Here is a 22,585-nt window from a genome sequence, read left to right as displayed (position 1 = left end):
CGCTGCCACCACATTTATCAAAACAAACGACCCCCCAGCCGACCCAGGGGGGCTGTGCCCCCTCCGTGCTGAGCCCCAAACCCCCCCCAGACCCGCACCTCGGGCACACGCGGTGCCCCGATCCCCCCCCGGCCGCTGGCCCCGCACCACCCCGCACCCCCGCATCGCTCCCACCGCCCATCACCAGCGTACCTGGGCGGGCGAGAAACCTCCGTGGCTCCGCGGGGAAGAGCGGGGACCCCCCCGCAGCCCCCGAGCAGCGGCGGCGGCGGCTCCGCTCCGGGGCCGGCCCCGAGCGGGGGGAGCAGCGATGCCCGAGCGCAGCGGGGACTGCGGGGGGGGGGGGGCGGAGCACGGCCCTGTCCCGCCCCCCGACACCCCCCCCCCGCACACCGGGGTGAAGCGGGGACGGCTCCTGCCCCCCCGGACTCCCGGCCCCGGAGTTTGGGGCTCCCTAGGCCGAGCACAGCCCCACTCCATAGCACCAGCCCCCGGGGGATGCGCCCCAAATCCCCCCTCCTGCTGCCCAGGGCCCCCCCCCGCCATCCATCACCCTCCGCTCCCCGCGGCACCTCTGCGCCTCTCGCCTCTTCCCCCTCGCCCAGGAGGACCGACCCCACGGACCCTACTCAGGGTTTCTCTCCCTCCGGCCCCACATCCCCTCCTCTTGCCCCCCAAGGGTGCTGCTCTCCCCCCCAGAAGCCGTTTGGGCTCTGGGGACCATCCCCAAGCCCTTGGATCCTCACCGGTCCCTCAGGCTTCCAGGCTGCTCTTCTCCACCAAAGGGATGGGAAGGGTCCCACCAGCCTCCTCCAGGGTCTCCCCAGCCTCTTCCAGGGTCCCACCAGCCTCCTCTGTCCCCCCTCCAGCTCGGGGCCGTGCAGGGCACTGGGGGTGCTGGGGGGAGCTGGGGCTCTCCAGCTCATGAAGCTCTTGGCTCTGCCTGCTCAGAAAGAGAAGCCATCGGTGCTGCACGCAGCCCGGGCCACCAGCACCCCTTGCAGGGCCACCTCACAGCCCCCTATCACCAGAGCTGCTCTAAACGGGGCTGGGCTGAGCTTTGGTCACCTCCAAAGGCCCCAGCTGGCAGCAGCAGATTTATTCAGCCTCACACAGGTGCCAGCCCATCCACCAAACATCACCTTCAGATTGCTAACAGATGGCACGAGTTCGTTATCCCCTCGTGCTCAGGTCAGGCCCTGGGTAACTGTGAGATAATGAAGTAACAGCACCTCGGTGCTGCAGGCTGGTAAACAAACCCTTCCCACCACCACACCAGTTCAGCTGGTGGCAGATTTTTAGGTGCTTTCAGCCACAGGTGATTTACCCAAATTACTTTCCCCATCCGAGTTCCTGTAGGAAACACCATCTCGAGCAGGGCTCTGCAACCTTTCACATCTAAAAATAGTTTTAAAAGACCACTTATCCTTTTAGAAAAAAAAAAAAACACATTAAAAACCCCAAAGATGCTCAAACCTGAAGGACAAACTGTCAGGGGCGATGAGAAGGCAGGAAGTGTTCCCACAGCCCCACAGCCACAGCCCCCCAGCACAGGAATAAAAGGCACCTTTGAGGAGGGAGAACTAGAGCCCACCAGCCCCCACGTGCCCCCCACTCACCTTCTCGCCGAACAAAACCCCTGCTGCTCCTTCCCTGGCGTGTGCAGGAGGGGAGCAGGGCCCCTGGGCTAGGCACAGCTTAGCAAGCTTAAAAAAACCAAACCTCAGGTGCTCGGCAGCAGCCGTTTCCCCTGGCACCTTCCCCCAGAGTGGCACAGGTGCCACCATGCAGGGCCAGCACCCCTGTGCGAGCCCAGGGTACCCCAGGCAGCCCCTCCGACTGCTCCCACCGAAGGGTGCACAGCAAGGGGAAGGGAGGAGCAGGCTCCCGGGTGTGAGGGACATCAAATCCACCCACCCCAGCTCAGTGTCACCCCCCTGCCAGCTTGCCACCAAGCAGAGAGAAGCCCCTTGCAAGAAAAACCTCCCTCACCGCAGCGCCAGCCGGGCACGTCCTCACCCACCCAACCCTTCCCCTGCCTTTCTCCTTTTTAAAGCCAACCACTTACCTCTGGCAGATCTCCCCACAACCACTCGGGTGTACCCCCCCGAGGAAGGGGTCCCAGCTCTCTGACACAGGAGGCGAGCGAAGGAAATGCCAGCAAGACACAGCTGTGTGTAGAGGAGGGAGCCTGCTGCCCCTCACCTCCGCAGGGATGGACTCCTTTTGTGCCACCCCAAATGCTGTTTGAGGCTTGTCAGCTGCTCCTTCATCTTCTCCATACAAGAACTTTGAGAGATGATCACCAAAGGGTCCCTAAACCAGGCAGGATCTCAGCGCCCAGAGCCCACCCGTGGCACCAGACACCCCGAGACCACAGTTACTCGCCGTGTTGTGCCCAGCCCAAGCCCGGCGCAGCGGAAAGGTCCCCCTGCAAGGAGCATTTCTGAATCCCAACAGCAGCCCCAGGGCTTGTAACACCCATTTCCCCGAAACCCTTAACCCCCTGGTTCCACCTGCAAGGGGACAGCGAGACAAAGCACGAGCAGGCACACGCTGTACCAAAGGACACACCGGCACACATCGCTTTATTACACTGGCCCCGTCCCCAGACTGACCACGGACGCTGTTTAGGTGGATGCAGACAAACAAGTCAGTGTTTTAGTGTTAGGTCCAAGCTCCAGAATCGTCCCAGGGAACAGGTCCCCCTCCCAAGCGGGTCTTTGGTGGGGAGGAGGAGGCAGGTACGGTGCCAGCCCCCCCCAGGTGTGCCTGCTACCACCCGAACCACGACACAGACCCCGGAGGGGGTTTGCAAAGGGATGGAGGGGCCCCAGTGTTCACCAGCACACACAGAACGGAGACACACGGCCCTGAGCCTTGCTCAGCTGGGACTACACGAGCACAACACACTGGGACGAGCCACCAAACCACCAGGGAACAGTTCGTGAGACTGGTCTGAAGCTGGGACTAGAACGACTCCGGGTGCAAAGGCATAGAAATAAATACTTGCTCAACTCAGCACTCCCCGCCCACTTACAGACTGGTCAGCCCCCAGTTACGCAGCCATGTACTCCCCACTACCTCACAGCAGCAAAACACTATCGTTACGAGCAGCCACTGAGCGACTGTCCCCAGGACATCCCACACGCCTGAGGAAGCGGCCTGATGCCACCTCTCATACTGGTCACCCTCCCCTGTGTCTGCGGAGCAACTGGGGCAGCCCCCAGCCCCTGAACTCTGCCTGCTCTTCAGATGCAACCAAACCACTCCGTTAGTTGCAGCCTGCCCTGCGCTAAGTGCCCGTTCCTCAGGGGTGGGAAGGGTTTGGGTCACTGTAAACATGGGAGAGATGCAGGTTTTGGTGGTTATTCATGTCCAAGACCAAAGTGGATCAAACCCGTGGATGTTTGTGAGCCAGCAGCTCTGCGAGTCTCCTGCTGCTTAAGTTTGAGATTTTACTAGTGGTGTTTATGTCATTTCTTCTGGATAAACACTTCCAGAAAAACACCCTTTAACAGCCAGATCAGCTCACAGTATTTATGAAGTGATACGGTCATGTCGGTGCCTCAGACGCCAAGGCAAAGGCTCAGAGCAGAGGTCACAGAACTGGTGCTCAGTGCAGCACTTACAGCTTGGAATAATGACCTGAAAAAAAAAACCCGTGGCCCAGGTTTGCAATTTCTTCTCCCAGATGCTGAGTCACCAGCACACCCGCTGCCCGGCTCGGCCCGCAGAGCTCTCGGTGCCCCTCGCCTGCTCCTAGGGATGGCGGCACGCTGAGTGGGTGGCTGCAGAGGACGCCTGCTCCAGCTCGGGCTGGGGGCACCTCGGGAGGAGCGGGGCAGCCCGGGTGGGCGGCAGAACCCGACGTGCCCCGTGCAGCAGACACCGAGAATGAAACCCTCTCGGTAAGCGAACTAAAAGAGCTGAGAATAAGGCAAATAACTTAAGACTGATGGAGTAACATCCTCCTTGTAACACGTTTCACTCCACGAAGCGAAGGAAAGGCGGGCTGACCTTTCTTATTTAACCTCCCCTTACATTTAAGAGATGACCAAGACGAAAATAAAAATAATAATAAAAAAAACCAAAACAACTAAGGAGAAGCCCTCTGTCTCCCTAGAGCTGTGATACAACATCTACTACCTATTGTAGGCTACTCCAGGGTGCTGAAAGTCAGTTTAGAGAAAGGCAGTACCCCCGTGTCACCGGGGCTGTAACAGTAGTGTCCTGTGTTACATTCTGTGCAAGTTACGCGACTTGTTCACAAGCTTCAGTCCCCCCACGTTTACCCTGCTGCAGCCCTGTGACTGCAGCTGAACACTTCACACCACCTTACCCCGCAGCTCAAGGTAGTTTCAGCAGAAAAAACCAATTCCTTTCCTGTGCCAGGTCCCTGCACACTCCACAAGTGTTCCTAATGCCCAACGCCCAAATGGAAATCTCCCAGCTCACTGGGAGCGGACCAGCAAGATCCCCTTGGTGCTTTCTTTCAAAGCCCCTCGACTCCAGCCCTTGTTTTCACAGAAGACACACACCACGCGGAGTGCAGATCCCATCTCGTGGCAACGGCGTCGGTTCTGACTTCCCCCTACACAGACTTTCTCCGACTCCGACTAGGTGTACACGAGGAGAAAGAGCGTGTTTGTCCAAGGGACACCTCTTCCCCGAGAGGATTTTCACAGTTGGGAAGCTAACAACGACAATTACAGGTTAGGGAGGGTAAGGTTGAAACTGGCGGGCCAGCTTGAGCACTACGAGTTCCTTTTAGCCCTTTGTCCGTTGCTCAGAGTTTCCTCTCCCTTAGTTTGTTCCCATTTTGTTCATCCAGCATCGACGAGTGTCCATCACCGTTGCTCAAGCATTTGTCCTTCTCGTACCTGTGCTCTTGCTTCTGTCGCCGTATCTCCTTGTACCGCAGAGTGATGTCACTGCAAAGGAAACCAGACGTGAACCAGGGATGTGAATCAACAATTTCGACACACAATAAAAACACTCAGGCAAGTCTGCTCTGGATGCGAGTGCCCTTGGGATAACTTAACCCACTTGAGTCCTCTGGCTGGAGATTTCTAGCGCTGCTGATGGCACTGACTCACTTGAAACGCGTGTTTCTTGCCAGCAGCCTGGCTGTGATCACCCCTCTCAGAAGCACACCACCACAGCACGCTCACCACAGCAGCCACTGCTGCACAGGGCCTCCCCTGGATGTTACAGATTAATTCCTTCAGCCTTGGGCAGCTGCTCCTCCTGCACTCGCACAGAGCAGCGTCCAAACCAAGTGCTTTGAACTTGGCTCACTTACAGAATATCACAGGATCAACCAGGTTGGAAGAGACCTCAGGGATCATCAAGTCCAATCGTTGCCCTGACACCACCCTGTCAACTAGACCAGGGCACCAAGTGCCATGTCCAGGCTTTGGACAGTCTTGTTCCTGGCTCTGGGACACTCAGACAAGGCAGCACGCTGTTCCTGCAGTGATGCTGTAAAACACCTCAGTCTTGTCTAACTCAAGAGCACAGGAAAAACAAAGCGCTGATCTCCTCTGCCATCTTCACCCACCCAGGCAGGCCAGGGGCAGTCAGGCACGTACCCGTTCACCTGCTCCTGCAGCAACACTAACACAAGGAGTCCCACAAAGGCCAAAGCTACCAGGGGCCTGATGCAGAAGGAAACCTGCCAGGATCACGCCCAGGAAGCCCCCAGCTTATGTAGTAACTCTCACACAACACCACAGCAGCTCCAGCCACCCCAAAGAGCTGTGCTACCTCCAGGAGGCACCGAAGGCTGACGACAGCACACGTTTGAAGACACCCTGGTGAAGGGATGTCCAGGACAATCCTCCTTGTAAGAGCCAGGCTAGACCTGAACACAGCACATCAAACTGCTCACCGAATGAAGAAGCGCCAGGCCGTCCAGGTGAGCACGAGGATGATCCCCAACATCCAGCACTGGGTGATGTAGAAAGGAAGGGAAAGCGTGAGCGTGTAGGGGTCGTACTTCACGACAATCAGGAACTCCGTGGCAGTAATAGCAGCGACCAGCCACGCCTGCTGACCCAACTTCTTATGGAACTTCCTGCAAAATAAATGCACAGATAAAACTGTTGCTGTAAGATTCAGCATTCAGAGAACTATTCATACAAAGGCAGCTGGGGTAATGGTTTCATTCAGCTCTGCACAATTCTAAAAGTCTAGTCTGGGTCACACATGTACCAAGGCTATGCAGGCTGACGACTTTCATGTAGCTGTTAAACTTCAGTTTCCTCTCAAGAGGCTCTGAAAACACACAAGACATTAAACTTCATCATCACGCGATGCAAGGAGGTGTCCCCATTTTCAGGGTATTGGTAAATCCACATAAAACAATCATCTGACCAGCTTGAGCTCAGCTGAGGCTCAGGGTACGGTATGAAATAGGAGCTCTGCTCCTAGATTCCCCCTGCAAACGCCCAGTCACGCTGCCATAACCATATTTAACCCCTGTGTAACTGCATTCTGAAACTCACTCTCTCCCCAAAAAGGCATTCAATGAGCTGTCACTAACGATCTCTGCAAGGATTTCACAAGAAGAAAGCTTAGTAACAAACAGGCAAGATAACAGAAGACACAAGGACGGCGTCGCACCTCCAGGACGACACAACCTCGGGGCAAATACGTGATTAATATTTAATCCCCAGGGCTTGTTTTTAAGCAGTACCCAAGTCAATGAGAAGCTGCAGAGCTATGTACAAGCCGAGTGAAGGACTCATCAATCAGTAATGCCAGAAATTAAACTGCAATAGAATCAAGACATCTATTCAGCAGCTCTACCTGCAGGAGAGGTTGGAAATAAACCACCTTCTGGGTCACCCGTTCCTGCACAGGAACTATATAAACTTCAAATAGTGATAAGCTGCTCTTCAGGGACGCTCGTCACCCCCACAGGGAACAGCCTACTGCTAGAAACCTGGGTGAGGGCTTCATCTGAACCAGCTACACCCGCCACTTCTTGACCTCGTCTGTTCATGTCACTTCCAGCCTTGGCATCTTTACAGCTCGCTGCCCTGACAGACCAGAGGATTCCCACGCCAATAACCCAGTGGGGCTCTGTTTGGGCACCAAACAAGCCCTTTTTTTACACATGGGCTCACACTGCAGCCCTGCCCACCGCAGCACCACTGGCACATCCAACAGCGCAGAGTCAAGTGCTTCACTGCCCGCTTGCTCAGCTAAATTTTTGTTCCTCTGTCACCGATCTTCTGAATCTAAAATGGGATTTTATTCCCATTACAGGAAAGAACCAAGAGAAAGCTACTAGAAGTTGTATGTATGATTTAATTAAGTAGTTCCTGAAATCCAACTGATTTGAATCAAGGACGACTGAACTTAAGAAAAGCAATGCCTTCAACCACCATAACCACCATGGGTTTCACCAGCAAGCACACACACCTGACCTTTCTCAACAGCCTTTGGATTGTATCTTTTACTCAAAACCCACACAAGCAGCATTTTGGTGCACTTCCCTGTCAGCCCTTTTTGCCTTCTATTAGTCCTTATCCCACCTTTGCTCTGTGTGTCTCTGCTTTAATCACAGGGAGCATCTACTCCACAGAGGGCCTTGCCCTCTCCCTTAACCACACTGTATTCTGAAGTGCATGTTCCCACCAGGTCCTTTCTCTTTTGTCTGACTCTGTTACTCCACTCCTACCACAGTGTAAGGTTCAGTGTAAAGTGGCAGAACTGCTGGGACAGGACTGGGAGATGGGGAGCAAAGCGATGCAACAAACCTGGAGAGGGCTGGACATGCTAAGATGACCTCTGCAGCACTTCTAGGGCACTGCAGCAAATTCTAGGCTGCTCTCTGGCTGCTGTGATGTCCAGCCCCAGATTCTCAGGATCTGGGAAGGGATCTAAGCATGGAGAGCAAACAGAGCTTCTCTCCCCTCTCCTGCATCCAGGGCAGTCATTGCAAGTCAAGCACACAAAACAGTTTCCTAAACATGAGGCCTGAGAGTCACGTTTGACACAATGAATAAGTTCAAACTACACAAAATCATCCAAATACACTGGGAAAAAATGTGACACAGTAAATCAAGTGTAGGTTATTGCTGATGCAGGTGGGGTGAGTGCACTCCATTTTACAAAGCATCCTGCCTAGCCCAGCTCAGATGAAAGGGCTCCAGAAACTGCTCCAGGTGGCTCATCTGGTACGACAGATTAAATGGGCAGAAACCAGCCCTAACACATGGAGAGAGAAAACGGGACAGCAGATCTCTCCCTGCGAACTCTAGCTGTGCAGATGACTAGGTCAGCTTGCTGCTTTGCTGATCTGCCTCCTCATTTGCCTCGTCTCCTTTCACTAGCTCGTGACAGCACCCTGACAGAAGACTGAAGCCCCAACAAAAGATCTGTGCACACCTTGAAGCTGCCAAGGAAGAGAGTTAGTTTCCTGCACTTCTACTCATGAAAGATTTTAAAGAGAAGTCCTTTATTTTATCTGACAAATGAGATTAAAATTCTTGGCCTCAATGCAGACTCCCTGGAAGCGACTTGAAGACGAGAAACCAGGAAGATATGACAAGGACAAACCTACAGACTCTTGCATCAAGAGTTTCTGCTCAGGAACATTTCACACAGCCAGTCCTCAAGAACTCAGAGGCAGCGTGTCGATCCCAGGAGGAGGGTGGTGTGTAACAGCTGGAGAACAGCTTCAAGAACTACCCCTCTTCTTGGACTATTTCAATTCTAGATACTTCATTGTCACCATGCTCAGACCAAGTTCCTGCAAGCAAAGCCCTAGAATTGTCTGCAGATACTAAGAATCCTGAATGAGAAAAAGAGAGTCTTTGTATTTGAACTTCACTACTTTCTACACTAAACATTGCAAGGTTAGCTGAAGGGATCTCATCGGTTCATCTCAGACAATCCCACCACTGCCAGACAAGGCAAGGAGCCATGTTTCTGACAAGGAAGGTCGATGGAATATTCCAATCTTTGTCTATTATGAAGTTGAGTGAGTTTCCAAAAGGAAAAGGCCAGGAAGGTTTCTCATGTGCTGTCAGCTGGGAGCTTCTGGCACAGCCTGCTCTTCCCCAGCAGCTTCTGCCTACAACCCAACAGGAAGAACCCAAACCAGTTCCTTGGTTCTAAATGATGTGCAAGTGAAAACACACCCAGTTAAGCTGGTAAAACGGGGGTAATTACCTCTGCTTGGATGACCTGAAATGCACGAAGGAATTGAAGTCCAGTTTCAAAAGCCTTCGCAGGGAAGAGATTAGGCAAGAGCAGATGCCAGGTTCTGCCAGTTTGCACGATGAAGTCTGATGCGGTCAGCTCTGTGGTGCATCAAGCAGAGCCATGAACCTCTGAAGCGAGGGGGCTAGTGACCTTACCCACCAAGAGACACAGGGAGGTGGTGGCAGTGATGAAGAGATGCAGTTCAGGAGGAGAGTCTCTGCTTGCTGGATGAGCTTCTGCTGCTCATTGAAAGAACGGCAACAAACTGAATCAGCAATGAGGTATTGGTGACTGATGGTTCTCCTAAGTGTCAGTGTTATGCCATGTGGCTGAACAGAGGGCAAAGGAGTTTTTCCAACCCAAACACAAGGACCAGAAGATTGTGAATGGTGCTAAGGAGAGGAGCTCACCAGTGAGAGGCAGAGACCTCTTCTTACCTTTGAGTTGGAGGCGCGTCCCAAACCAGTAGGTCCGACACCAAAGGCAGGGCAGCCTGCCACTGCTGAATGTCCTGAAATCCGACTAAGCAATGTGGGTTGACCCTTCTTCCCAGTTCTAGGAGTCAAAGCCTTGCAAGGGAAACTGCTCTTCACAGAATGTTGGAACCCTAAATTCTGAACACAGACACTTTTTGCGTTGGTCAGCGACGGACAACGAACATCCCCTGAAGCCAGACGTTGTCTTAGACTTAAGATGTGGGCTCAGGCAATTTGTGACATTACTACTAAAACCTAAAAGAAAACGTGACTTTGAGAACAAAGCTTTCTCGAGTCTTACATAGTCTGCAGAAACAAAAGCAGCAAGGACAAATACGATGCTTAAGTAGAAACAGTCTGAAAGTACATGCACTGTTGTGTACGGGTGCACTGCGGTGGCTACAAAGGGTCCTCTGATCTGCAAGAGGGTGCCAGAGGGCCAGGGCCCAGCTGGAAGACAGCTCAAGAAAAGAAGCGCCTTTAAGAAACACAGTTTTATTTAGTTTGGGCCCTGTTGTCCTTAGGAGGCACATCTAAGGACTGTAGCTATCAACCTGAACGTGGAGGTCAGTACTCTGCCCCCAGGCCAGTGGCACTCCAGCTAATTTACACATTAATTCTCAAAAGAGTGATCATTTATTCAAAACTGAGGTTAAAAACAGTGCACACAGAATGCCCCTAACAGCCGCCGCTCTCTAACCAGATGTACTCAGAATTTCACCTCCAAACCAAAAGAACACAAAGCAGATGCTTTGGGATTAGGTGTTTTTGTCCCCGACGAGCGGAACTACTGCCCTGAGATGGATGCCAACAAGCTGGAGCAAATTCAAAACAAAGCAAGTGAGGCTTGACATGGTATATACACAAGAGGACTGGCTTACGGGTCGTCCATGAAGTCGTAGATCTCCCTCATAGCCACACCTCCCACATTGACAAAAAAGACAAGTCGTAACAGGACCAAGTAGTGTTCTGGTGGCATCCAAAGGACAAACTTCAAGTAAAATGTGTTCAGCTCTGCCAATAAAAACTGAGAAAAAGGACATTTTAATTACATTCAGAAGACTTCACTGAATGAAGCCTGGAATCTCCCTCTTTCCCTGCATGACTCCCCCCACTATTCCTCCAACACCACGAAGTCCTACTCGGTGTCCTGAGCACACTGTCATCAGTTGCAATAACACCCAAGAACAGCTGGGTTTTAAAAAATTTTCTGTGTGTTGGAAGAGGTACTAAAAAACCCCAACAGGAACCTGGCCAAGCACTGCCTCTAATTTTGAGCAAGTTTATCAGGAGTTTGAAGTACCCGCAGAACTACTGAGAACAAACCCTAAACCCAACAGCTTGTCCTCTCACTATCATTTAAAATCTGACTGAGGGAGCCCCGGAATAACAGCAGGCACGAGCAGTACAGCCTGTTTTTTTTTGTTTGGTTCAGTTTTTTACACAGTTACACAAACTGCTGCCAAAGCCAACTTAGGAGAACTGGCTACACGTTTAAAGCAGAATGTTCTGCAGTGAGCTGCCCTGGCAACGTGATTAAGTGAGCAAGTAGGCACAAGTTTCAAAAGAAATGATAACAAATGGCACTAAGAATTGTTTAATCCAAAAGAGCGAGCCGATACCTGAAGCTGCTTATGAACTGCCAGCTGAAGCGAGGCTTTGCTAAAAGAAACATTATTATACCAAAGATGAGTATAAATTCAATGGAGTCTCTCAGTTGCAAAATCTGCTCCAGCACCTAAAACCTGATTTCTTCAGGGTGCAAAAAGCTGTGAGTATGCACGTGGTAACTCTGAGAAACACGAGTTTTATTTATGCAGGCACATTTACTTTACTCCTCCCATAAACTATGGGCACCTCAGCAAGTCTGCTGTGCCATGGGAACTGGGCAAACGCTTTATGCAACAGGAATCAGGTGATGTGCTGAGCTGACTGACGTGCCCCACTCAGCAAACCACAACAGGGAACTGCACTGGGCAGAACCCAACATAAACCACCAGCAGGTTTCACGTTCCACGTATCTCAAGATGCTTAGAGGGACGCTGTTCTAGCAACTACAGAGCTAAATCCTGTACCACAGCAGTAATACAGAGTGGTGAGTGCCCAGTGTCTCTGGAATCACTACAAGTGTCTCAAGGGTTTTTTTTAGTTAAACTTCACAGTTGCTGAATTGAAGTAAGTTTGAGTCGCTCAAAACAGCCAAGGGACACCCCGTGGACAGCACAAAGGCCAAAGTCCCCCAGCTGACAAGAGGCAGGAGAGGGGAAAAAAGCACTTAAACAAATTTATCTTCCATATCAGTGTCATGTGGGATATCTGTGACTGTGAAATGGAAGCTACGGATTCAAGATGATGCATTGCCCTGACACGATGCAGCCACTCCGACGGCTGGACGAAGGAGGCACTGTCCGTTTGTTGTGACTGCTGTCTAGATGGGGAGCTAGTCTACCTGAACACCGTTAACACCATTCAGTGAAACATAAAAATAAAAATATCTAGGATAATTGAATTATTTAATTCTGTATAAAAAAATACTATCTGAGGCAAAACTGCACTGCAGGAGCCACGCTGCCCAGAGCTAACGTATAGAAGCCTGAGGCATCCCAGCTGTCCTGTGACACCTATCTGCTTAAGACTGAGAGAAACAAGCCACCTCCATCCAAAGCCAACGGTTTGGTAGCAGCAGTTACTTGCTGAGCTACCTGTAGATCACAGTTTATATTGCTTTCATTGCCAGTCAACACTGTTCAGCCAGCAAGAAGAAATATTTATGCAATGAACCTGTAAACTGTACCAGAGACACGCAAACAGACACCTTTCCTGCAGGATTTGGAGTGATCTCTTCCAGCCTCAGCTAAACAAACACCATGTCAGAGTTTCAGCCTAAGTTACCGTTTGCACAGTCGCTTGAGTGCTACCAAACATTAAATCAAATTATAAAGGAAAGAGAGAAGTTTCCTTACTACAAAGATTATGCCACAAACTGCCAGCCATCTGCGTAGGCTGGACGCGGGCTTCCACTCAAACTTGACCCAGCTGTAGGGGGTGAACTGGAAGACAATTCTCTTCATTTTACCTCTGAAAAAAAGCAGAACACATTCTTGCAATCTCAAGAAACAGCACACAGGAAACATCTACTAACATTTCCATTCGAGACACCAATTCATGTACGCAAAACGCCTCCACTTACTCCACAAAGATGACTACTTAATGAGATTAACATCCCGAGCTGAAGAGAAGCCTGTTACTTGGACTATCATTTTAAACTTTAACGTACCACGCTCACTGCAGGAAGCAGTTCCTCAGCTCTGCTTTGCTCAGCAAAGACAGTACAGAAAAGGACAGTTCATGACTGGTACAAGACTACAAGGGATTTATTAAATTTTAAGTTTCAGTGTCCCAATTACTATGAAGTTCTGATTCCCAAGGAACGCATTATTCACACAAAGACCAGCTAGATCCTTGCTGTGAATGAAAGAGTATGATCCTGACTTGGGTTCCTGCATTTCCTTTGACAATTTCATTAAATAAGCTCATTTCCAGGCAATGCTCACGACAGACAGGTGTATTTTCAACAATTTAATTCTCAGGTTAACTAAAACTCTCATAAACAAGCTTCCATGCAGTAAGAAGTTACTAGAGTCACCTAAACACACGTGAATTCTTTAATTCACATTAACCCTAACGCAACAACCCTTCAACAACCAAGACCTTTAACACGGGCCCAGACTTTGTGCTGTGCTACTGCTTGTGGAGCTACTCCCTGCACCAACTTACTTGTACGTAGGAATGTTCCAGAGTCCTTGCCATTTGTACGTTTTCAAAGAAAGCCAAGACAGAGTCTTCATCCCACAGTAAATTCCTAATCCGTTGCATAAGATCACGTCCATTATCCACTGAAAGGAGAAACACAGTGATGCCGGAGAAGAAACACTGAAGCTTGTCAAAGGGAAGATACTACAGGTACACACACATGCAGACACACTCTGAGTCACAAGGACTGAACACCCCAGAAAAGAGAGGGGTGTGAACTGTCAGGAGAAGGAACCTCAGCTCCCAAGCAAAGGTGTTCTACAGATGAAGGCTGTACATTCTCTTTAGCTGTACTCATTCTGCTATGGACCAGACCTCTTCCCACTTACTATCAGCTCAAATCCACTCGTTGTGTGAGAACTTTAGAAACACACCAAAAAAAATCTGAATATGTTCCTACACACTGGATTTTACTCTGGCCAATAACTTAACACACTCTTTGAGCTTCAGGCCCCCTCCTAAAGACATGACTTATCTCCAGGGTCAGGATTAAACAAGTGATTTCTTGCCATGCTCTGTCTCACTGCCAAGCGTTAGTTCTGGAGATGGAGCTCTTGAGCTGAAAAAAAATAATCTGTCCTCTGAATTCAAAGCAGCAGAGCACGGAGTGCTAATTTCATAAGAAGTTTTTTTGAAGGCAAAATAGCTTTGCTTGATGTTTTTATACATAATGCATTTACTTTTACAAATACAACCATGTAGCAAATCATTACAAGCTTGGGAAAGAGCTTGTACAAAACAGGGATGGTGGTTTCACGCTGTGTTCTCCTGGCTTGCCACAGCTTCAACACCTTGGTAAGATGGGGACAAACTTCTTAGTGGCGCCTGTAGCGACAGGACAAGGGGTGATGGTTTTAAACTAAAAGAGGGGAGATTTAGACTAGATGTAAGGTAGAAATTTTTTACAATGAGGGTGGTGAAACACTGGCCCAGGTTGCCCAGAGAGGTGGGAGATGCCCCATCCCTGGAAACGTTCAAGGTCAGGTTGGACGGGGCTCTGAGCAGCCTGATCTAGCTGAAGATGTCCCTGCTCACTGCAGGGGGTTGGACTAGGTGGTCTTTAACAGTCCCTTCCCACCCAAACCTCTCTGTGATTGTATGAATAAAAACAAGCCAAAACAACACAAGAACCCTAGCCGTGTGCCCTGAATGTAGGTCATTTTGATCGCTCTGGTAACCAATTTACATTTCATAGGGGGAAAAAAAAAAAACCTGTGTCACTTCAAGCTATAGAGCTTGTTTTTTCCACAGAGAAACTAGATCACAGCAGTCCCTCTGGCTGGAAAAAATACACACAAGCGGTATTTTAGGACAAGAATGGTTACAGGCTATCACGTGCAAAGACCATAGAGCTTGTCAGTAAGGCCAAAAGTCTCTCTTTTAAAACCTTTTTATAAACCACACCACAAATTCTAAACACAGTAATATTTACTGTTTTGAACAGTGAAGACAGGTTTGCACAGAAGGAAGAGCTGGACACAAATTGCACTGAGTCTGGTTGGGTTTTTTTTGTTTATAACAGGCAAGAAAAATCACCATGTGAAACTCCATACACCAAGTTTTACCTTTCTCTTAATTTCAGGTTTTATGGTTTGTACCATCACCAAATATTTGAAAACGTTCAGGTAAAGCTTTAGATTCTTTCTCTGGTGTGAAATGAACCAAAACAAATATTTAACCTTGTGCAATTGTTTGAAAACCTGCGAAATTATACAAAGTGTGGCAAACATATAACAGACTCAACATGGAGAAGCACCAACGACATCTTTGGCCACATGCACATGGTATAACTTAGTTCTCGCCACTTCCCACTCCCTCTCTTTGAAATATGTACTTCCACTGAGACAAATATATTGTGAGCTATGCAGTACATACGTGATCCCACCAGCATTCACTGAAGTTGGGAAGCTGGTGTTCCAGGCTGTACTCCAGGAACTCAAACATTACACTGATGATCATACACATCCACCAGTCTCGAATCATCAAGGTCTACATAGAGAGGGAAAAAAAAGATCTTTAAATATCCACAACAGCTGCACAACATTCCATTCAAGCATTTATCTTGCTACAGGAGTAAAGGTTTTCACTTTTATTGATCTGACCCCAAAATGAATTATGGTGGAGGGAGCTTGTCAATGTAATGTTACTTTGGAGAGAGATGAGGTGACCTAACATGGTCAGGGGGAAAAAAAAAAAAAAGCCTTTCATGTATCACACTTGGTGTAGTTCACAGATGACTGCCTAACATAATTGATCACAGAGAATGGCATCACTAAAACAGAAGCAGTCAGGCTTTAAAAGTAGGAGAGTACTGGGACAGAAATGTAACAGAAGACCCATTCTTACCTTCAGGTACCAGCCAAAAAAGTGAGCAGGAACAAATCCATCCAGTTTGTCCTACAAACCAAGAAGAGAGTGTAGGTCACTTTGCACTACAAACAATAACCCATTCTTAAGGCTTTTTTCCCCCCAAAAAAACAGAGCAATAAACTTCAGTTGTTTCCCATATAAATTCTAGATGCATTTTACAAGTTTCTTTGTTCTCAAGTACAATGAACAAACAAGCTACCTCCAAAGCAAGGAATTTTAAGGGACAGAAACAGGAATTAGGATCGTGTTGATGAAGTGGGGACTCCCTTGTCAATGCTGATGTCACGTTCCTTGCCTTCCAAGGGGACAGAAGCAGCACGTGTCCAAGCCAGAGCAAGAACATGCATGTCTTCATCAAACCCCCACCTTGTATCCCGCAGAGCTGCTTAAATCTTATCAGTCCTGCCACCATAAATCCCTGGGCAGTGCCTTGCCTCCTCCTAGTTGGATGCACGACCAGAAGAGGACAGCTGTAATTGCTCTCCATTGTTCCAGCTCCTGATGCACTGAAGACTCACAGGGCAGACCCAAAGGATTCAGTGCCCTCACGACACAAGCACTAATGGCTCCACGCACTCAGGGAGTTGTAAGTAATCGTAATTCCCTTGCCCTTGAATTTCAAGTCTTCTGTTCGCCAGAGAGAAACAATGACCTGATGGTTTCTGCTCTTCAGAAAAGTGCAACTTAGGGGTTGCTTGGCAACATGCAACTTTCAAACTTTGTGCCTCAAGACAACTGCGAGTAGAAGATTCATTAAGCACACAATCAACTCAGACTCCCAGGGGAAAAGGTTTACATCAACAATCTGATGAACAAGGATTGTTGAGGAGTTTACCCTCCATCTGGTCGACAGGAAAGGTCAAGAGAAGAGAAATAAGAAAGCTGAAGAGCCAGTCATGGCTGGTTCTCTCATTCAACGCTCAGAAAAACTCATGACTGCGCTTCGAAGAGAATTCAATCAAGCAACCATTTATCAAAAAATGTGTCAGACTCATCAGTGAGTGAACTGATTTGTTCCTTACCCAGATGTTGTGAAACGGATCAGTCTCGTTGCCAGGATCATAAATAAGGCAGTTGCCGCCGTAGTCCCTTTCCGGCAGAGGAACACCCAGATGTGGATCGATGTACTTCATAAACTGCCTGCCGTCCTGTACCGTCTGCAGAGGGAACACAAACCCCACGTTTCCTGCTTAGTAAGCGTTAATGCACAGAAAGCACAAAAATAATTAACATCAACATTGTATCCTCAAATTATGGTTTGTTTTTTTTTTTTTTTTTTTAAAATGTGTTGCGGAGCGATTCTTGAAATACATCCAGCCCTGGAAGCATCAACCAGCATATATACGTGACCTTCTGGGCCTCTAATTATTAAGGAAAAAAATGACTACACAATGAATTTAAGATTTCTTAAAGATGAAAAATCAGAGATCTTTAACTGTTTCCCACACCTCTCCTCTAAGTCCCCTCCCTCCCAAAAGCTCAGCACTCCAACTGGCACAACTCTTCCTTCCCACCGACCCTTTCGCCCTTCCTCTCCCCTCCTCAGGCTTGGCGAGGGTAAAGAAAAAGCAGCCAGGAGCTCAGGAAAGGCTCATTCAGCGGCTGCATCTCCTGAGCTAGTGACCTTCCGGCCTCCCAGAACAGGAAAGATCCAGCAGCGCTTTACACACGCGGCTCCAAAGCAATCCAGTGCGTGCGAGCATCAGCAGAGCGAGGCGCCCTGCTAGCAGGATTAGTGTGCACGTGGGCTCTGCTCACTCCAGCCCCAGAGCCCAGAACTGCACTGGCAGAAAAACCCTCAGTGCACCTCGCTGCAAACACAGGCATTTCCATAAGGTCCCTCTGGCAGCGCAGGTGAGGAGCTTGAAGCAAACAGCAAGGAAGAAATTATCAAAATATTAGTTACAGTGACCAAAACTTGAACTAATCCACTAGTAACTCCCACACACGTGTGCTGAGTAAGTATTTCCCAATGATGTTGCTCACTGTTGTGGTCAATGTTTCACAACAGAAGCGATGGACCGTCTGTGACAGACCAGCAGAGGAAAAGCAGGGCAAGGCCAAAATAAGTTAACAGCAATAATAATAAAATTATGGAATAAAACCACTTAAGTCACAATAACGGTGAGACAAGTTCCAGCTACGAGCGAGCTTGCGTTTGCTTTTGAGGAAGTTTAGTCACTTACAGACTCAGCGTAATTTTAACCTTATTTCAACCTGTGCAAAGTAATAATGTATTTTTAGCAGAGCTGAGCAACAGCTCGTCAGTGTCCTTAACTAAACATAACGTACTGCCAGGGGAAAGCCCAGCAACTCCAGGCTTTTCTATCAGAATTCAGAACTACAACAGTACTAGCAAATAAAAATTAATCACATTAATTAGACAGGCAGCCTGAAAGAAACCCTACTGAGACATCAGGGCCCTGCACAAGGGTTTACACTGAACCCCCACGTTCTGTCAACGGGACAGAAACTCCCATTGCTGTTTACTGACCAGCTGCAGACACGTTCCAGCTGCCCACTGGAACAGCGAGCCAGGCAAAAAAAAAGGAGAAAAATAAAAAAAAGAGGAGAGTTTTGTGTTCTGAGAGCCTGGCACTGACTTGTGGGGAGGCTCCAGGAGAGCCAAGCAGAACAAGAAGTGCTGGAGCCAAAGGAGATCTTTGGTTAGCTGGAAAGGGTTTGATCAATATTAAAAACTTGTTTGCAAAGCAAATGCCCTACTCCACCAGAAGACAGATCCTGACACCTCTGAACTCCAGCCCCGCTTCTTCAAGAGCACTTGGCCTTTTTTAAAAACATGTTCCTCATCCTGTAAGTACACACACAGGAACACAACGGCTTTGTTAATAGCATCACGTTTACTGCTCTTGCTCATCTCAAAATATTTTACCTCAACTGCTGCATTTCAGAGAAGTCACAGAATTGTAAAAGCCAGGGGAAAATTCTCAGTTTACTGAAGGACAAGAATATGGTAAAAAATACCGTGCTTTATTTGGAAGTAGCAACAGCACGTCCCTCTAGAAAAAACATCCCCTCAGTTTGCTGCAGCTACACAAAGTTGTGTATGAAGTTTTGGGTTATTGCAAAAAAAAATGTCCAAAGCCCCTATCATTCAAGGTAAAAAGTATTTCAAAAGATTAAACAAGATGAATTCACCCCACAATCTGTAGGATCTAAGAAACTACCAGCTGGTACCCAACTTCAGCAAGGCACGTCAAGTCCAGCAGAGCAGAGACTAAACGTGAGAAGCACCAACTCCTGATGTAAACAACTCTGACTTCTCATCAGCTCATTAAAGAACCTTCACTGCAGTGTCTAACCTAGGCTGAGACTAACTGGAGGTTAGACAGCAAGGTGAAATATTTTTATGATATTATAATTTTTCCTCAGCCTAGAAGTCTCCCTACCTAGCACACTGATCTGATCTCACAAAAACAAAGAGCATCTCCTGTAGTCAGGGAGAACGTGAAAGAACACCACAAAGGGTTATTAAACCAGCATTTAGTAACTAGAGGTCTAAGTTACTTACCTGGAAGAGTATAAAGATGAGGAAGAGCTCATACACAACGCTGACACACAGCCAGAACCTCCAGTAAGCTACAGGAACAGACAAACGGGATGTTAGCAAGCTGCAAGCAAAGCAGCAGTCAATCATTTACTGTCATATAACTAAACATCTCCAGAAGAGATGCTCCCACCAGGAAATTACAAAGCCCAGCATCCAAGTGTTCTCCATTCTCCCTAAAGAGCACAGAAAGGCTCTGGAACTACCCACAGGCTGCTAGGTAAATCTGCCAGAGCTGCTCAGGCGGCGACCTGCATCCGTGGGAATGGACCAGGATCCATCAGAACGCTCAAATCCAATGAACTAAATATTTAAGAACTAGGAGGACAGATAGGTGCCACTTGCAATGCTTTCTAGCAGGTCTTGGAAGAGACCTATATCCTTCCTGAACTCATCTAACTTCTTTCTCCAGGATCTCACGCAACCTGACCTGTCCATCTTTGGTTCTCCCAGCCCTAGCACGGCTAATGCGCTCCACTAGCTCCTTCCTACCTACTGCTGAAACAGCCAAGACTAAGACAGGCAGGAAGAACCACAGCTTTTACTTTTTCCCTGAAGACAAGGTTGTTTCATCAGGGGGCAGAAAGCATTTCAAAATACCAAAGACATTCTCACTTTTACTAGGAGCAAAAAAAAAGTACCAAAGGTTTAGCAGGTGCTAGATACAAAACTTATGTGAGATCATCTGAAACTCTTCATAATAAGAGAAACACCATGCAAAACTCAGCTGCTTCAGAGTCGGGAGTCGTTTTTCACCCTCCCAAGATGTGTGATTACAGATCTTCTCACACTGAAGCAACACCTGAATCTACAGGGTACACAAACTGAAGTATTCGTACGCTTCCAGCTCCATCATCATCACCTCAGTCCTCAGGTAACGGCCCTCTGACTGTCCTGGGTACAAGGTTTGGGGGCCAGGGGCTGCACTCATGCCCCCAAGTCATCCTACTCCACCCAGAGACTGGTTTGGTCTCCGTTCCATGCTCTGAAATCCCACCAGCACTGTTGTTACCTCCTGTACGGGAGGAAGCAGGTCCATGCAGAGGCAGTATGGGCACAGAGTGCTCCAGCGTTTTTTCCTAATCCCATCCAAAAATGTGCACAAGGTAATTCAGCACAACTTGACTCATCCCAAGTGGATATTTAAATTTCTCAGTAACGTCACGTACTAATCACTTTGGAATGATTTTAGTGGACTTTCCTTCAGGTGTTTCCTGTTTACCCTTACACAGCAGAGCTCTCCTTCCATGGCTACAGCTGGGTGATAGTTAAGAGTTGGGCTGGGGCACAGAGGAGTCAAGACAGTCGCTCCTATGGTGGAGTGGAGACAGCAAGCTGTTCCACCTGCACGACCATGGTGTGCCATGAAGGGAAAAAGCCAAGAACCTTCTGACCTGGGCACTTATTCTATAAACTCCAAGGCAACATAGGTATGTTAATGCTTAAAAGCAGGACCATGACATAAATAATGCAAGAACTAAACAAACTCCAGGCTCACCAACTCGCCATGGTGCTGCAGAGCTTCCCAGAGGCTTGCTTGCCCCCTCAGACAAAATAAATGTCATCTTTGCCCAATTCAGCCCCAAGCAGGATGGCAGGGGGGCGAACCTCCACATCTTTAAAAGAAGTCTCTACCAGCTTGCTTCTGACACCATCATTAAAATAGACTGAAGTGTGAGAAGGTGTGACCTTTTTTCAGCAAAACTGCTAAATTAATGTCATCAAAACGGCCTACTTTACACCTCCAGGAAAGGGGAAAAAAAAAAAAGGGAAAATAAAAAAGGCAGGTGTGGCCTGGATAACTGGAAGTTCAGAGCTCTGTAACAGCTTTCACTGGAAATTTGGAACTTTTAAGATTTTTACTTAAAATCTACAAACATAACTGTCATTTCTTAATTATGCAATACAATGAAGTGTCTTCTTAGGGGCCAGTCATTAAAAAACCCCAAACCAACCTCTAAACACAGGTTATGGGGTGGTTTTGCCCCTTGGTCTCCTTGAGGGAAGCCGAGTTCAGCCCACCTTCTTGGCGAGGCAGGAACTAGTGCCTCTTGGGCAGCTGTCCTCACACAAAAGTTGTGGAAACCATGACTGGAGACTTCTGTCCTTCCTTCAGATTCCATTAACTCTCAAATCCCCCAGCAAATTTCCCTTTCCACTGGTCGAAGGGTTATCTGGAAGAGAGGAACCTCTCCCCAGCCAGCACCTCTGTGCTGCTGAAAAGTACTTCAGCCTTTTGAACGCGAGTCTGCACGACAGAAATATCATGGTGACTTTTTTTAAGTGATGAAAAAATCAGTTTGTGTTTGATAAGGTGTTTTCCACCCTTTCCTATAATGACTGCATCCCTTGAAGAGTGAACATTACGTTCAAGCCAGAAGTACCAATTAACCTGTCATCAACACACTTCTGTGAGAACTGAGCAGCTTCCTTCAAACATCACCTTCAGACTAGGAGCCTGAAACATGCCGAGTTTTTTCTGACCTATAAAGCCTTGTATGACAGATCTTACAGTACTCTGACATAAATGTGGCAGAGTGGTTCTGAAATTGATGTACATGCAGTCCAGAAAGCCCTAAATCCTTCTCCTCCTCTACACACAGGGTTCTGGCAACAGATGATGTGCAGCCGTGAACACGCTCAGCAATACTTCATAACAAAAATGTAAGACCTGGTTATAATTTAATGTGCTTTCTCCCCAGCTGATATAAGTACCCAAGAGGTTTTGAAGACTACTTTATATCTGTACTTGAACACCAGAAACAAGATGTTTTCAGAGCTGTACAAACACCGTGTTCTCTCTCTTCCTGGACTGGCAGCTTTAGCTATAAAGTTATTTTTGGCATACCTCTAATATTTGCTTTCCTTAAGCGCACTTGCCACCACGAACCTCCCTCAAATTGGGACTATCCTCCTGATCAAGTAGGCTTCAACTGATCGTTTACAAACCTGATAGTTTAGTGATTACTGCGCTCAAACACTGAACTGCTGCCACTGTAGGGAGGCTTGAGAACACAAGACGAACACTTAACAAGAGAGCACTGCCTGGCTGCGTGCACAACCAGCCACTTACACCTACTTAACAACAGAGGTTTGAGCCTGACTTACCCCACCTGAAAGGCTAAAGGAGTAAAGAAAA

At 48.3% G+C, this 22,585-nt stretch overlaps 1 protein-coding gene across 1 annotated transcript in view; it reads right to left on the bottom strand.

Annotated features, from left to right (window-relative positions):
- Positions 1–2,559: 2,559 nt before the first annotated feature.
- PTDSS2 (phosphatidylserine synthase 2) overlaps positions 2,560–22,585 on the bottom strand; it is a 34,725-nt gene continuing 14,699 nt past the window's right edge. Inside the window, exons 4-12 of the mRNA XM_068397749.1 lie at positions 19,411–19,478; positions 16,901–17,035; positions 15,855–15,905; positions 15,384–15,497; positions 13,473–13,591; positions 12,659–12,773; positions 10,577–10,722; positions 5,894–6,079; positions 2,560–4,934 (exon numbers count right to left, since the gene is read on the bottom strand). Of these exons, the coding sequence (XP_068253850.1) occupies positions 4,790–4,934; positions 5,894–6,079; positions 10,577–10,722; positions 12,659–12,773; positions 13,473–13,591; positions 15,384–15,497; positions 15,855–15,905; positions 16,901–17,035; positions 19,411–19,478 (1,079 nt within the window). The 3' untranslated portion in view covers positions 2,560–4,789. The remainder of the gene's footprint in view (positions 4,935–5,893; positions 6,080–10,576; positions 10,723–12,658; positions 12,774–13,472; positions 13,592–15,383; positions 15,498–15,854; positions 15,906–16,900; positions 17,036–19,410; positions 19,479–22,585) is intronic.

The sequence above is a fragment of the Nyctibius grandis genome, chromosome 4 (genome assembly GCF_013368605.1).
Source record: "Nyctibius grandis isolate bNycGra1 chromosome 4, bNycGra1.pri, whole genome shotgun sequence".
Lineage (NCBI taxonomy): Eukaryota > Metazoa > Chordata > Aves > Nyctibiiformes > Nyctibiidae > Nyctibius > Nyctibius grandis.
This window is presented reverse-complemented; position numbering and strand designations above follow the sequence as displayed.